The following is a 14,166-nucleotide window of genomic DNA, read 5'->3' on the forward strand; positions in this document are numbered from 1 at the left end:
AGAGAGCTTAAAGTTAGCCAACGACTCTCCAGTAAAGTCCATTTCCAACAATTAAAATACTTTGGACATGTTATGAGAGCAAACACAGAAAACATGGAAAGTCTCATTATACAAGGAAAGTTGGAATGCCGAAGATCACGAGGAAGATCCCCAACAAGATGGATCGATCAATTTACAGGAATATGTAAAATCCCTATGCATGAGTTAAAAGAAATGACCAGAGACAGAGATCTTTGGAGACGGACAATACACGATGTCACGTCGACCTCTATACTCCCTCCGGGAGGTTAGGATTGAAGAGAGAACAAATACCTATCTCTTAGCTAGGTAATATAATTAACTACAAATATGCTGGATTTTGGCTGTGTCTTTGTGTTTAGTGTTCCACCGCAAACTATGATATGTACCACCAGTGGTACATGTACCACAGATTGAGAACCTCTGCACTAAAGATTACCACAAAGAAATGGACTCCGATGTTTTTGAGGATTACTCGTTTCAGGTATTCAATTCTCTACCAGAATAATGTTGTCGTTGTTTCCGATAGCGCTATCACTCAAAATTAGTTCAAAAGTTACCAACGGTCTCATGGAAAAAAGTAGATATAATTGATTGGCTCCAACGCAAAACAATAAATACATGATCAGACTAGGCTTAAAAGGGAATTATTATGAATTGCAAGGTAACATAAATCGTACTATAAAAAATTTGTTATCGACGAAACAGCAAAAACAATAGGAATAACGGTATTACGTTTGCCACTTTATCACTAAATCCAATAGGGCTTTTCATTCACAGTCATTTGTTTCGAGCTTCTGTCACATGTCGTATAATCCGTGTATATTAATATTATACACAGATTATACAACATGTGACAGAAGTTCGAAACAAATGACAATCGATGAAAAGTCCTATAGAGTTAATATGGGCTCAAGTAAAAGATGAAGTGTCCAGACAAAATACATTTTTTAATTGAAGGATGTCAAACAACTTTTATTAAATTCTATAAAAAACGCAACGAAAGATAACTGGACTAATGCCGTAAACCACGTAAAAAAGTGGAAGAAAGATTGTGGACTGTTGATAATAACATTGAAGAACTTAAAAGAATCTGACACAGAAGAAGAGAAAGAGCTGGAAATCCATAATTTATGGATGTAAATCTATGTATGTATGTATAACGTCAATAACAGGCCTTTTTGGCCCGTTGCCGGATGGATAATTTCCATCGTTTTCTGTTCTTAGCTGTCTGCGTCCAATCTCTGATGGCCAACTCACTGACGTCTTCCATTGCTGCATCTCTCCATTTCCTTCTTGTCTTTTTTTTGCCCTCCGATGCTCTTCAACTAATATTCTTGACTTGTCTGCCATCCTGCATTCTTTCTAGATGACCGAGCCATTCTAGTCTGCGTTTTCTCACTATTTTTGATATCAGCGGGTTAGCATAGAGTTGGTACACTTCTTAGATCGTTCGTCTTTTCCATTCTCCCTCAACTACTTTTCCGCCAAATACTCTGCGAAGTATCTTTATTTCCCAGGCTTCTAATCTATTCTGCATGGTTTTATTCATAATCCACGTCTCGCCCCGTATGGCATTGTGGGTCTAATTGTCAGTAGTAATTGCACAAGAGCTCTAAAATTCTATATTAATTTTAGAGTTCGAGTGCAATTTGTTGTGATTATTTCATGAATAAAACTGTTCAAAACCAAAATTTTATTTTAATTTATTTATGTAAGTACAAATTAGTACAATTAAACACAAAGTTTTTATAAATATTTGACGATTGAAAGTGATCACTTTTATAATTTTTAAAACATTAATTGTCATTAATGTCACTGAATGTATTTTTTCGTAGCAACGAAGGGCATCTGACGTAATATATTTAACGACGGGTAATTATCAAAAATTATCGATTTAATTCAGATTTCTGTAGCTTTCTATTGGTCAGAATCTCCTAGGAATGAAATAATCGTTTTGTATACTCTTATTTTTGTATTACGTGCTATTTATTTAGCCTTAATTATTTTGCTCATATCCGCAGCGCATCTGTTACTCTTGGTCAGTCTTAACTGGATTTCTGTTTCTTCCTTACATGTCTGATCGATTATCATCATCATGCAACCTCTTCTGTCCACTGCTGGACGTAGGTCTCTCCCATTTTTCGCCACTTTGCACGGTTCTGTGCGTCTTGTTGCCATTTCTTGGATATTCGTTTAATGTCGTCCATCCAGCGTGTTGGTGGTCGTCCTCTGCTGCGTTTGTCTTCTCTTGGGCGCCAGTCAATTAGTTTTCTGGTCCATATTGACTCTCTTAATCTCACTATGTGACCTGCCCAATTCCATTTCAGCTTGGCTATACGTTCGACGACATCAGTGATACCTGTTTCTTAGGTCTTGGTTCCTTATTTTGTCTTTTTTTGTCACGCCGAGGATCGATCTTTTCATGCGCCTTTGTGCCATTCGCATTTTTAGTGCTGTTGTTTTTATGAGCGTGAGAGTTTCTGCTCCGTATCCTTTATGCCGATGACACAGCGATAGCGGCTAAATACCGAGACATACACTCACCGGCAGAGAAAACGGGCACCCCAAAAAATGGGTCATTTTTAATGTCTTGTATTTCCTAAACCTGATGTCCGATTTAAGTAATTTTTTTAATATGTTATAGCCTTATTCTTTATCAATATCGCTGTAATAATATTGTTGCTAGACAGGTACATTGTCATTGTATACAGGGTGTACGAATCAAACTGTGTTTTTTCTCAAACTTTGGAACACCCTGTGGAATGTTCTAGCTTTTATAAAATACTAAAATTAAAACCCAACTATAGCCACAGATTTTCTTAACATTCTGTTTTTTTATTCATTCGCTTATGTTGGATAATAAAAAAGTTAGGCACTTTAACAACTACCCCTGTTTTTCGTCAATACAGGGTGTTTTTCAATAAGTACGGCAAGCTTTAATGGGTAATTCTGCATGATAAAATAATGACAGTTTGCTTTATAAACTTATGCCCGCAAATACTTCGTTTCTGAGATAGGGGGTGTTGAAATTGTTCTTACAAACTGACGATTTATTTATTGCTCTAAAACCGTTTGTGATATGCAAATGAAATTTAGTAGATTTTAAGAGCTAGTTATTGCGCATTTTTTGGCATACAATTGAGAATTTTATATTCACCATTGGCGTGCATAAGGGATATATCTAAAATATTTATACCCGTATGCACGCCAATGGTGAATATAAAATTCTTAATTGTACGCCAAAAAATGCGCAATAACTACCTCTTAAAATCTACCAAATTTCATTTGCATATCACAAACCGTTTTAGAGAAATAAATAAATCGTCAGTTTGTAAGAACAATTTCAACACCCCCTATCTCGGAAACGAAGCATTTGCGGGCATACGTTTATAAAGCAAACTGTCATTATTTTATCAATTGAAACAGACGGTATGACTTGTACACACTTCTAAAAAAGGGTCAAACCGGCAAACAGGTGTATGTTCTCAAAGAAATTGAAAGTGTGTAAAAAAATTTTTAATAATCAGCTAAGTACTTTCAACACATAACGTGCCATCATCAGAGCTTCCTAAAAGGACATTTAAGATAAGAGATTTTTTATAAACAAAAGATTGAAAAACTTACGTCCTCTTATAAATCCTTCATAGAAGAGTAATTGTTAAAATTCACATAATAAATCATGAATACTGGGCAAAAGCCACAGATATCGGGTATAAAACCCTTAAAATTAAAAGTTTATCACATCTAAATTCTTTTTTAGTTTAAAATTACAACATGGCTGCGTCAAACCATTGTGAGTTCACGTGAACAGCTGAGCGCTGTCATTCATTCAAATGATAATTAGTTAATTTATTATTGGAATTTATCAGAAATAATTAATCTTAAAACTGAAAATGCTGAGATGAAAAAGGAGATAGAGAAACTACATGAGAAAATAGAAATTGCAGAAAAAAGAGAAAGAAAAAACAATATCATTATCAAAGGATTAGAAATAATTGGAGATGACCATAACCAGATGAAAGAACAAATATCCAATAATATAGTATCGCACTTAGGAGTTCAGGCAGAAATTAAAAAGGTTACGAAACTCTCAAATAACGTTTGCAAAGTAGAAATGAATACCACCGAAGACAAAATAAAAATACTGCAAAATAAGAAAAAATATAAGCAAGTAAAAGAACTCAACATATTCATTGATGATGATTTAACTTACAACGAGAGGAAAATACAAAAAAAATATAAGAGAAAAAGGAAAAGAAGAACGAGCCAAAGGTAATAAAGTCATTATTAGATATAATAAACTCATAATAAATGATGAACTACGGACCTGGAATAGATCTCAAGAAAAACTTGAGCTCAATAAAAATCTAATAAGCAATAAGGCCACAAAAAACTAACTAACTGCCGGACCGAAAATAAAGGAACGGAACTGGCTATGAACAAGGACAAGAAAATGGTAAATGCATGCAGTAATACAAACATAACCAAAACATCAAAGCAAAGAAGAAATAAAGGTGAATATTGGAAAATTAGAACATGGAATATTAAAAGTATAACTGGGAAAGAAATAGAACTAATAGAAGAATTTGAAACAACGGAATTAGACATACTAGCAATAACTGAGACTAAGAAAAAAGGTAAAGGTGAAATAAAATTAGAGAATGAACACACAATGATATATAGTGGAGTCCGAGAAGATCAAAGAGCAGCTGCAGGAGTAGGATGTATAATACATAAAAGTATGGAGAAACAAATAGGTGATTGGAAAGCATGGTCCGAAAGAATATTGAGTATCGAAATTAATAATACAGAGAATAATCGCATAAAAACTGTAATAGTAGTTTATGGCCCAAACGAAGACGACACAGCATACAACAAAGATGAATTTTGGCATGAGTTGACACTGATAACAGAAAGCGCTAAAGGAGAGATATACATAATAGGCGACTTCAATAGTAGAGTTGGAACAAGAGATGAGTTATACACAAGATGCATAGGACAGTATAGAGAGCAGACTAGAAATAATAATGGGAGAAGAATGCTTGAATTTTGCACTATCCACAACTTGATTATAACTAACACATTTTTTAAGCACAAAGATATCCATATGTACACAAGAGAAGTAAAGAGCCGTAACGAAAAATCCATAATTGACTATTTACTAGTTGAAAGCAACGACAGAAAAAAAGTTATGAATACTAAAGTACATAGAGGCCCAGAAATAGGTAGTGATCACTATATGGTTGTTGCAAAGATAAGAGAGAAAACAATAGACATAAAAGTTAATCCACCAGATAATCAAACAATGGTAACGGTGGAGACAATTAATACTTATAAACTCAGAAATAAAGAAACAGCAAGAGACTATGAGAAGAAAGTAAACGAAAAACTCAATAATAAAATAGAAACGAACGAAGAGAATATAAACCAAGCGTGGAATTGGTTTAAACACCTATTACTAGACTCAGCTAAAGAAGTATGCGGAATAAGTAAAACAAATCCCACGAAAAAACAGACAGCTTGGTGGACAGAACAAATAAAAACACAAGTAAAAGCTAAGAAAAAAGCATGGAAACAATATCTGCAAAACAAGACAAACGAATACTACAACATTTATAAAAATGAAAGAAAAAAAGTAAAGCTACTAGTAACTGCAGCTAAAAAGGAAACATGGACAAAATTTGGTGATAAAATGGAACAAGACAGTAAAAGTAATCAAAAGCTCTTCTATAGAACACTAAAAACATTAAGAACAGAGAACAAACAAAAAGAACACAATATTAAGAGTAAAAATGGAAACTTATTAGCAGAACCAACTCAAATAATGAATAGATGGCAAGAATACTTTGAAGAACTATTGAACCATGACAACAATACAGAAACCAATACTGAACCAGAAGAAACACCTGAAGAAAATGTAGAAGAACCAATAACATTAGAAGAACTACAAGAAGCCATAAAACAGCTAAAATATGGAAAAGCTCCGGGAATTGACAAAGTAACGGTGGAAATAATAAGAAACATGGGACAACAAGGTACTGAAATACTACTAGAAATAATGAATAAAGTATGGAAAGATGAAATATTACCAGAGGACTGGAAAACCGCATTGATAGTTCCCATACATAAGAAAGGTGACCAAAGAGAATGTAATAACTACAGAGGATTGACATTGCTATGTGTATCCATGAAAATATTAGAGAAAATCATAGATAAACGAATAAGAATAATCGCGGAAGATACACTAGACGAGTCACAAAGTGGTTTCAGAAGCGGAAGGAGCATACAAGATCATATATTCACGCTAAAACAAATAGGCGAAAAAGCGCTTCAAGAGAAAAAGAACATATACTTAGCCTTCTTAGACCTAGAAAAGGCCTTCGACAAAGTACCCAGACAGAGAGTGTGGAAAGTGCTAAGAGAGAAAGGTGTAGGACATAAAATGATACGAATCATCCAGAAAATATATAGTCAGAATGTGAACTCGGTGATTAGTAACAACAATAGATCAAACACTTTCACAGTAACAGGAGGACTAAGACAAGGCGGAGCTCTTAGCCCAACGCTGTTTATATTGTTTATGGACCAAATAATTAAAAGATGCACAATAGAAAGCAGAAAATTAAATGTTGGACACAGATATCTTCGTAGAGTAGAAATATCAGAAGGAGTGTTTGCAGACGACTTGGTGTTAATTGCAAGAAGTGAAAAAGATTTACAACACAACATTGAAATATGGAACAGAGTATTCATCGAAAATGAAATGGTAATAAACAAAAGCAAGACCAAAGTACTACAGATCGGTGAAGAGAGACAGGAGCTAAGAATAGAAATTGAAGGAACACAAATTGAACAAGTGAAAACTTTCTCTTATCTAGGTGTAATAATTGACCAGGCAGGCACTCAAGATGCTGAAGTAAACAATAGAATAGACAAAACAATAAAGCTGTACCATACAATGAATAAAAAATTTATCAGTAGAAAAGAAATTTCAAGAGAAACAAAAATAAAAGTGTTCAAATCAATCTATAGACCAGTACTAACCTTCGGCAGCGAATCTTGGGTCTTAACAAACCGACAAAAAAGCAAGATCCAAGCCATGGAAATGAAGTTCCTGAGAAGAGTAAAAGGCGTCACTAAATTAGACCGACTACGGAATGTAGACATAAGAAGAGAGTTAAAAATACCATCCACATTGGAGTATATAGAGCAAAGACAATTATGTTGGTGGGGACATCTACAACGAATGAAAGAAACTAGACCAGTTCGAAGAGTATGGGAAGCAAAAATATCAAAAAATAGGAAGAGAGGAAGACCCAGACAAACATGGGATAAAGCAATAGGAGCCATTCTGCAAAAGAAAAGATCAAACTGGACAGATGCCAAAGCCATAGCACAAGACAGAAAAGAGTGGAAAAAATTTGTATATAGATAACTGATACTTTTATAGAATTAATGAAATTAATTTTAGAAATGTAGAATTAGATGTAAAAGTGTAATTTGTATATTTGTAAGTACCTATGTAAAACTAGATATGTTAATTTGGTAGATTAATGTTGCAATCCTACACCATTGTATGGTAGAAGGGATATGATTATATATATATTCTCTTCTATAGTTCGGTGGACATTTTCATTCTTAAATTTCCTTAAATCTTTCCTTATAGCTTTTGATAATTCTTTATTTATTTTTCGCAGTTCTTCTCCGCCAATGCTTTCGTTTCCTTTGATTTTTCTTCTAGTTTCCATTAGTAGCTTTGTTTCAATGGTTGTTTTTTCATCTTGGCGTCTTTTAGAGCAGCATTTTACTTGAGCCTCTCGAATAGCTTCTACGATATTTTCGTTTAGAGCATTTACATTATTCATGCACTCATTTTGTTGTAGGATTTTATTGATATTGCCCTGGTATTCATTTAAATTCGTTGGGTCGTTCCATATTGGGTTGGCTTTCTTCCTAGTCATTTTGGATCTTTCTGTTATTAAGTCTAATTTTACTTTGGCTTTTACTATTCTATGATCACTGCCTGTGGTAAAGCTATTAAGGACTGTGACATCGTTGAATATATATTTTTTGTCACTGATTATGTAGTCTATCTCGTTTCTGGTTTTGCCATCTGGGCTTTTCCCCGTCTGTCTTCTGTGGTCTTTTTTAGAGAAGAAACTATTCATCTGGTATAGATTTTGTTTTAATAGAAATTCTAGTAGTGTTTGTCCACGCTCGTTTCTGCCTTTGGATCCAAAACCTAGTGATGTTTTCTGTTTATCCTGCTTTAGACCGATCTTTGCGTTAAAGTCGCCGCATATAATCGTGTAGTGTGTTGGTGTTTCTTTCAGTGCCGTTGAGATATCATCGTAGAAGTCTTCAATCTGCTCATTCGGATGGTCTGTTGTTGTTGCGGATACCTGAATCGATAAGTAGGTACCTATACCCAAATTCATATATTCATCCACCCTCTCAAATTCTATCTCTGATCCAACCTCTACCTCTAACTTAAACTGTCCCATGCTGTTTCCTTCTTTCTTTCCTCGTAATTTCCATGTACTGACTTGGATTTATTGACATTCACTTTTAATCCGATCTTAGCGCTAGCCAGAAACAACCTTTTTGCCTTGCTTGCCAGTTTTTCTCCACTTCGTGCAATAAGAACCACATCATCAGCATACGCCAGGCATTGGTGTTCCTTGTAGAAAAAGGTTCCGGACCTATTATCCCACTATCCCTCACAACTTTTTCCAGAGGTATATTGAATAACAAAGTGGACAATGGGTCTCTTTGACGAACCCCCTTGTCACTTTAAGTTCTTCAGAAACTGTACCAACCATTGCATTTTACAGCACAAATGGTTGTTCTTAGTGTCATTTTTACTAATCTTATTATTGTTGTTGGTACTTGGAACCCTTTTAGCGTTTCTATTATTTTACTTCTGTCTATTGTATCGTAAGCAGCCTTGTAATCAATAACCAGTACTTGTGCTGGAAAAATGTATTCATTGCAATTGATCAGGATTTGTTTCAGCATAAAAATTTGATCGGTTGTTGATCTTCCCCTACCAAAGTCCTCCCTGGTATTCTCCTAGACTCTTCTTCACATAGTTTTCTAGTCGTTTTTTGATTAATATGGCAAGCACCTTGTATATTATCTCTAACAAAGATATTCCTCTATAGTTTGCCAGGGCCGGATTTACGATTTTGCCGCCTACGGGCTATCTTGATTTTGCCGCCTTTTTAACGTAAACATAGAAAACGCTAAATAATGCAAAATTATACTCTCTCCATCCCGGAGGAATTGGACTTCCAGGAAGTCCTCATTCATGATTTTCTAGCATTAATACGTAGCGCAATATCAGCTTTATAATCCTGGGGTACATCTAAAAGTATCAATATTGAATCTACCTATTTATTTTGATTCATAATGTAATGTACAGTATGATATACTTAATAAAAAATACGTTATTTTGCTAATTCATAATTTAATTAAAGTAATAACTTTAGGTATATGAGCATGTACAACAGAAACAGATGATGCATAATTTTAGTGAATCTCATAGCATAGTTCTTACTTACTTACAAAACAACAAAGTACCTATACATTTTAAAATTAAATTAAACAATTCATTTGGTTGAAAACTGTTTTATTAAATTACAGATTCTTCCTCCGTGATTTACATTGGGCAAACGAGTCAATCACATCGTCGAAGTTAAGTGACTTCGTAATTTCTCTTTCGATCGTTAATACTGCCATCTCATTGAGGCGTTCGTGTGTCTGTGATGATAGGAGGTAATTGTTAATTCTTTTCAGCACGGAAAACGATCTCTCTGCAGAGCAGTTTGACGCTGGTGTAGTGAGAAATAGCCTGAGTGCGATGTCCATGTATGGGCACAACTCTTGTAACCCTGTGTTGTAAACCAACTGCAGAAGCTCAACAAATGTTTTTGGTGGCTCTTTGTCAACACTTTTGACAAAACCAAAAAAGTGGACACATTCGTTAGCAAATGTTTCAAAATCTGGGAGATCTTTAGTGTATTCGTTGCAGAGCTTTTTGGCACTTATAGTGATTTGTCCACGTTCCCAGCCAACCCCTGAAGAAAGAAGCTCAAACCGTGCAGACACCTCGTCGTATATTTCCTTTCGCTTCGTCATCTCTGTCAGAAGCCTGTCAAGAATGACAAGATAAGTTAGTAAATCTTTAAAATTCGCAATTTTTTGAGATCGCCGTCGCCACCAAAAAGTTCGTGCTAAAAATTGCCGCCTTTTAAAATCTGCCGCTTCGGGCTATAGCCCCTCAAGCCCCCCTGTAAATACGGCCTTGTAGTTTGCGCATTCAATTTTAGCTCCATTTTTGTGTATGGGCATTACAATGGACTTGTGCCAATCTTGGGGCATTTCTTCAGCGTCCTATATGTAAATTTATAATTTAAGTAAATCAGTAAGTTTTTAATTTACGGACATTGCTTAAATGATAGATATCAATACGATGTATCCGATTTAACTTAAACCTATAACTCCCATTTATATATGGGAGTCCCCTTTTTTAACCTGTAAAACTACATTTGAAGAGGAGAGGATATTATTTTGAGTGACTTCAGTTTGACCACTTTATCTGCTGTTTGCAGATTAGTGAAGATTTGCATTTGTAATTAGCTGCCAGTTGCGACCAAATAAAGTATAGAAAAAAATAACGCGGTAACTATTAAACATATATATTAAATTTTACCTCTAACATATCCTTCAGGGTTGAGAAAGACGACATCCTCGGGATGTTCTATAGGGTAACCGTATTCGCCTTCGTCATAGTCACGATCTAAGTCCTTTTCTCGTCTATTAATTGCATTCAAAGCGCTGCGGAGAGAATCTCCTTGTCCAGACGCTGTGTTGCAAAGGTATATTCCCACAAGTATCCAAAGCTCAGCCCGCATAGTTCAACGGAAAACCTATAACAAAAATATAGGATATGAGATAGAGTAAATGGCCGCCGGATAAGAACCCCAGTGTTTTAATTAACTTTAAATTAGCTGAAATGAAAGAAAATATAACTCTACTTGTGGGTTAGGTCAATCGCTTAATAGTAGGACAGTCAGTTCTGAGCCCAGATAAAAAAAGTGTTCGAAATTTAGGCAATCAACCTACGTCGTTAAAAAGAAGACCCGTTCATAGAACGGTGGTAGGAGAGCGTTCAAGTATTACGTAACGCGATTTTTGAAGATTTTTGACCCCCTCCCCCTACGTAACGCACTGTAATGGGCGTTTAACTATTATTTAACGCAATATTTGAAGATTTTTGACCCCCCCCCCCCAAACCTGCATTACGTAATACTTGAACGGCCCCTAGTGGGTAGATACTTTTTATGTTCCAAAAGATAAATCTATTCAGGGATGCAACCCTGCCCACATGAGCCAAAATTATCTTCCAATCTCTTGTAACCTGGGAGGAATTATGTCCAAAACCTCCTAATTAGGGAACATCCATAAACTACGTCGTGAAAATTTTGGAGTTTTTAATACCCTTCCTCACTTCCGTCGTATGTGATGACCTTCATTTACAGTCAGCCCCCCTCATGCCGACGACGTAATTTCAACCCATGAACACCCTTTTAGTGATTTTTTTTTAAATTCCGTGTTATTTCTGGATTTTTTTAAGTTAACTCTCAAACTTTATTTACGAAGGTATCCAAATCAGTATTATTATGTAGCTCATTAATATCCGCGTACTTTTTTCTCTTAATTCACTGGACAACGGATTAGCCTTATTTGGACAAAAGATAACACTTACCGGAGTTCCTAAGATTTCTTAACTGCATCATATAAATCTTAATACTTATTTTGTTTTGATTTCAATGTCATTTCTTTTAATAGTCTAAGAGCTAGTGAACCATCCGACTAACGGTCGTCCTGTAAGGCTAAAAATTTTTCTAGTGATAATTCATAGCACACCAAGGCTAAAAACCATGACCTGGCAGGCCTCAGCGGTGCACGTGTATCTACCAGGTGAATCGAAAAGTGCAAATTTAGGTGGTAAAATAAACTTTCTCCTGTAAGGTTTAAATTTAAGTATGTGTTTGAGTAAGTCATTTAGAAGAAATGTGTACAGTGACAGGCGATTCTGAAGAGCATAAGACCTTGCCAGGCGAGGGGAAAGATTAGGGGTTTTTCCTAAAATTATTCTTTTTGCATCGAACAACTTTTTTTTAGGTTTTTTGAATCATTTCAAACAGAAAACTTCTTTAGTGATTTTTCTCTTAAGTTGATAGTTTTTGTTATATGAGCGATTGAAAATTTTGAAAATTGAGAAATCGGCCATTTTTAACCCTAAATCGGACATTTATCTAAAAATTTCAATGTTGCCAAGGTACGTACATATTCTTTAAATATTGATTGATGAAATCTCGAAGAGTTTTTTGCAATAAAATATCGAAAACCCGTTTGTTTTTTTTTTAATTGCTAATCAAGCAGGTGCGACACTGTAGTATAAGTGAGGACGTTTGAGTTTGCATAAATTCATTATCTCGAGAATGGGCAAATTTCAAGAGAAATCCTCAGACAGGTCGATTTTTATTTTTAAATTAGGACTTTTTGGCATATATATAATACTAGTGACGTCATCCATCCGAGCGTGATGACGTAATCGATGATTTTTTAAATGATAGTAGGGGTTGTACGATAGCTCATTTGAAAGGTTATTGAATTTTCTATTCACTAATATAAACATTAACATAATTATTTATACAGGGTGTACAAAAAATTTTTTTCTTTTATTTGTCAAATTTAATCAAAAATAATTTAATAAAAAAAAATTTTTGTACACCCTGTATAAATAATTATGTTAATGTTTATATTAGTGAATAGAAAATTCAATAACCTTTCAAATGAGCTATCGTACAACCCCTACTATCATTTAAAAAATCATCGATTACGTCATCACGCTCGGATGGATGACGTCACTAGTATTATATATATGCCAAAAAGTCCTAATTTAAAAATAAAAATCGACCTGTCTGAGGATTTCTCTTGAAATTTGCCCATTCTCGAGATAATGAATTTATGCAAACTCAAACGTCCTCACTTATACTACAGTGTCGCACCTGCTTGATTAGCAATTAAAAAACAAAGGGGTTTTCGATATTTTATTGCAAAAAACTCTTCGGAATTTCATCAATCAATGTTTAAAGAATATCTACGTATCTTGGCAACATTGAAATTTTCAGATAAATGTCCGATTTAGGGTTAAAAATGGCCGATTTCGCAATTTTCAAAATTTTCAATCGCTTATATAACAAAAACTGTTAACTTAAGGGAAAAATCACTAAAGACGTTTTCTGTTTGGAATGATTCAAAAAACCTAAAAAAAAATTGTTCGATGCAAAAGGAATAATTTTAGGAAACACCCCCTAATCTTTCCCCTCGCCTGGCAAGGTCTTATGCTCTTCAGAATCGCCTGTCATTGTACACATTTCTTCTGAATGACTTACTCAAACACATACTTAAATTTAAACCTTACAGGAGAAAGTTTATTTTACCCCCTAAATTTGCACTTTTCGATTCACCTGGTAGATACACGTGCACCACTGAGGCCTGCCAGGTCATGGTTTTTAGCCTTGGTGTGCTATGAATTATCACTAGAAAAATTTCTAGCCTTACAGGACGACTGTTAGTCGGAGGGTTCACTAGCTCTTAGACTATAAGTATAGATACCATGTACTAACTAAATAGAATAGAATATTTTATTTCTATTTATTCTTTTAGAATTGTTTCATACATAGTAAGCAGTAAATACATGAACTAACAGTTTAATATTTATTGCTTCCAGACGTTGTTCTGTATAGAAGCGTTTGTTTAAACACAAATAACAATGTTTTGTTGTTCGTTATTTTTAGTGCTGTCGCCAGGGGGGTGGGGGTACAACGGCCTCCTTTATTTAGATGGACTTACCCAAGTTTTTTTATGTATTTTGACCCGTAGAACACGAATTTTTTGGGTAACAGTTGATCCGGATGTTGATAAGATTGTTATAAACAAAGAACTTGCAGAACTATCTACATAACAGCGATTTTTCGCAAAACAAAACATTTTTTTGTATTTTTTGTATTTTTTTGTTTGAAGTAAGTAAGTTTTTTCGTAGGATGCATAGTATTCGAGATAAACTCGGTT

The 14,166-nt window shown here is 34.7% G+C and overlaps 1 protein-coding gene across 1 annotated transcript in view; it reads right to left on the bottom strand.

Annotated features, from left to right (window-relative positions):
* LOC114332052 (uncharacterized) overlaps positions 1 to 14,166 on the bottom strand; it is a 149,292-nt gene that overhangs the window by 123,106 nt on the left and 12,020 nt on the right. Inside the window, exon 2 of the mRNA XM_050641406.1 lies at positions 10,736 to 10,952. Within this exon, the coding sequence (XP_050497363.1) occupies positions 10,736 to 10,937 (202 nt within the window). The 5' untranslated portion in view covers positions 10,938 to 10,952. The remainder of the gene's footprint in view (positions 1 to 10,735; positions 10,953 to 14,166) is intronic.

This window comes from Diabrotica virgifera, chromosome 10 (genome assembly GCF_917563875.1).
Source record: "Diabrotica virgifera virgifera chromosome 10, PGI_DIABVI_V3a".
NCBI lineage: Eukaryota > Metazoa > Arthropoda > Insecta > Coleoptera > Chrysomelidae > Diabrotica > Diabrotica virgifera.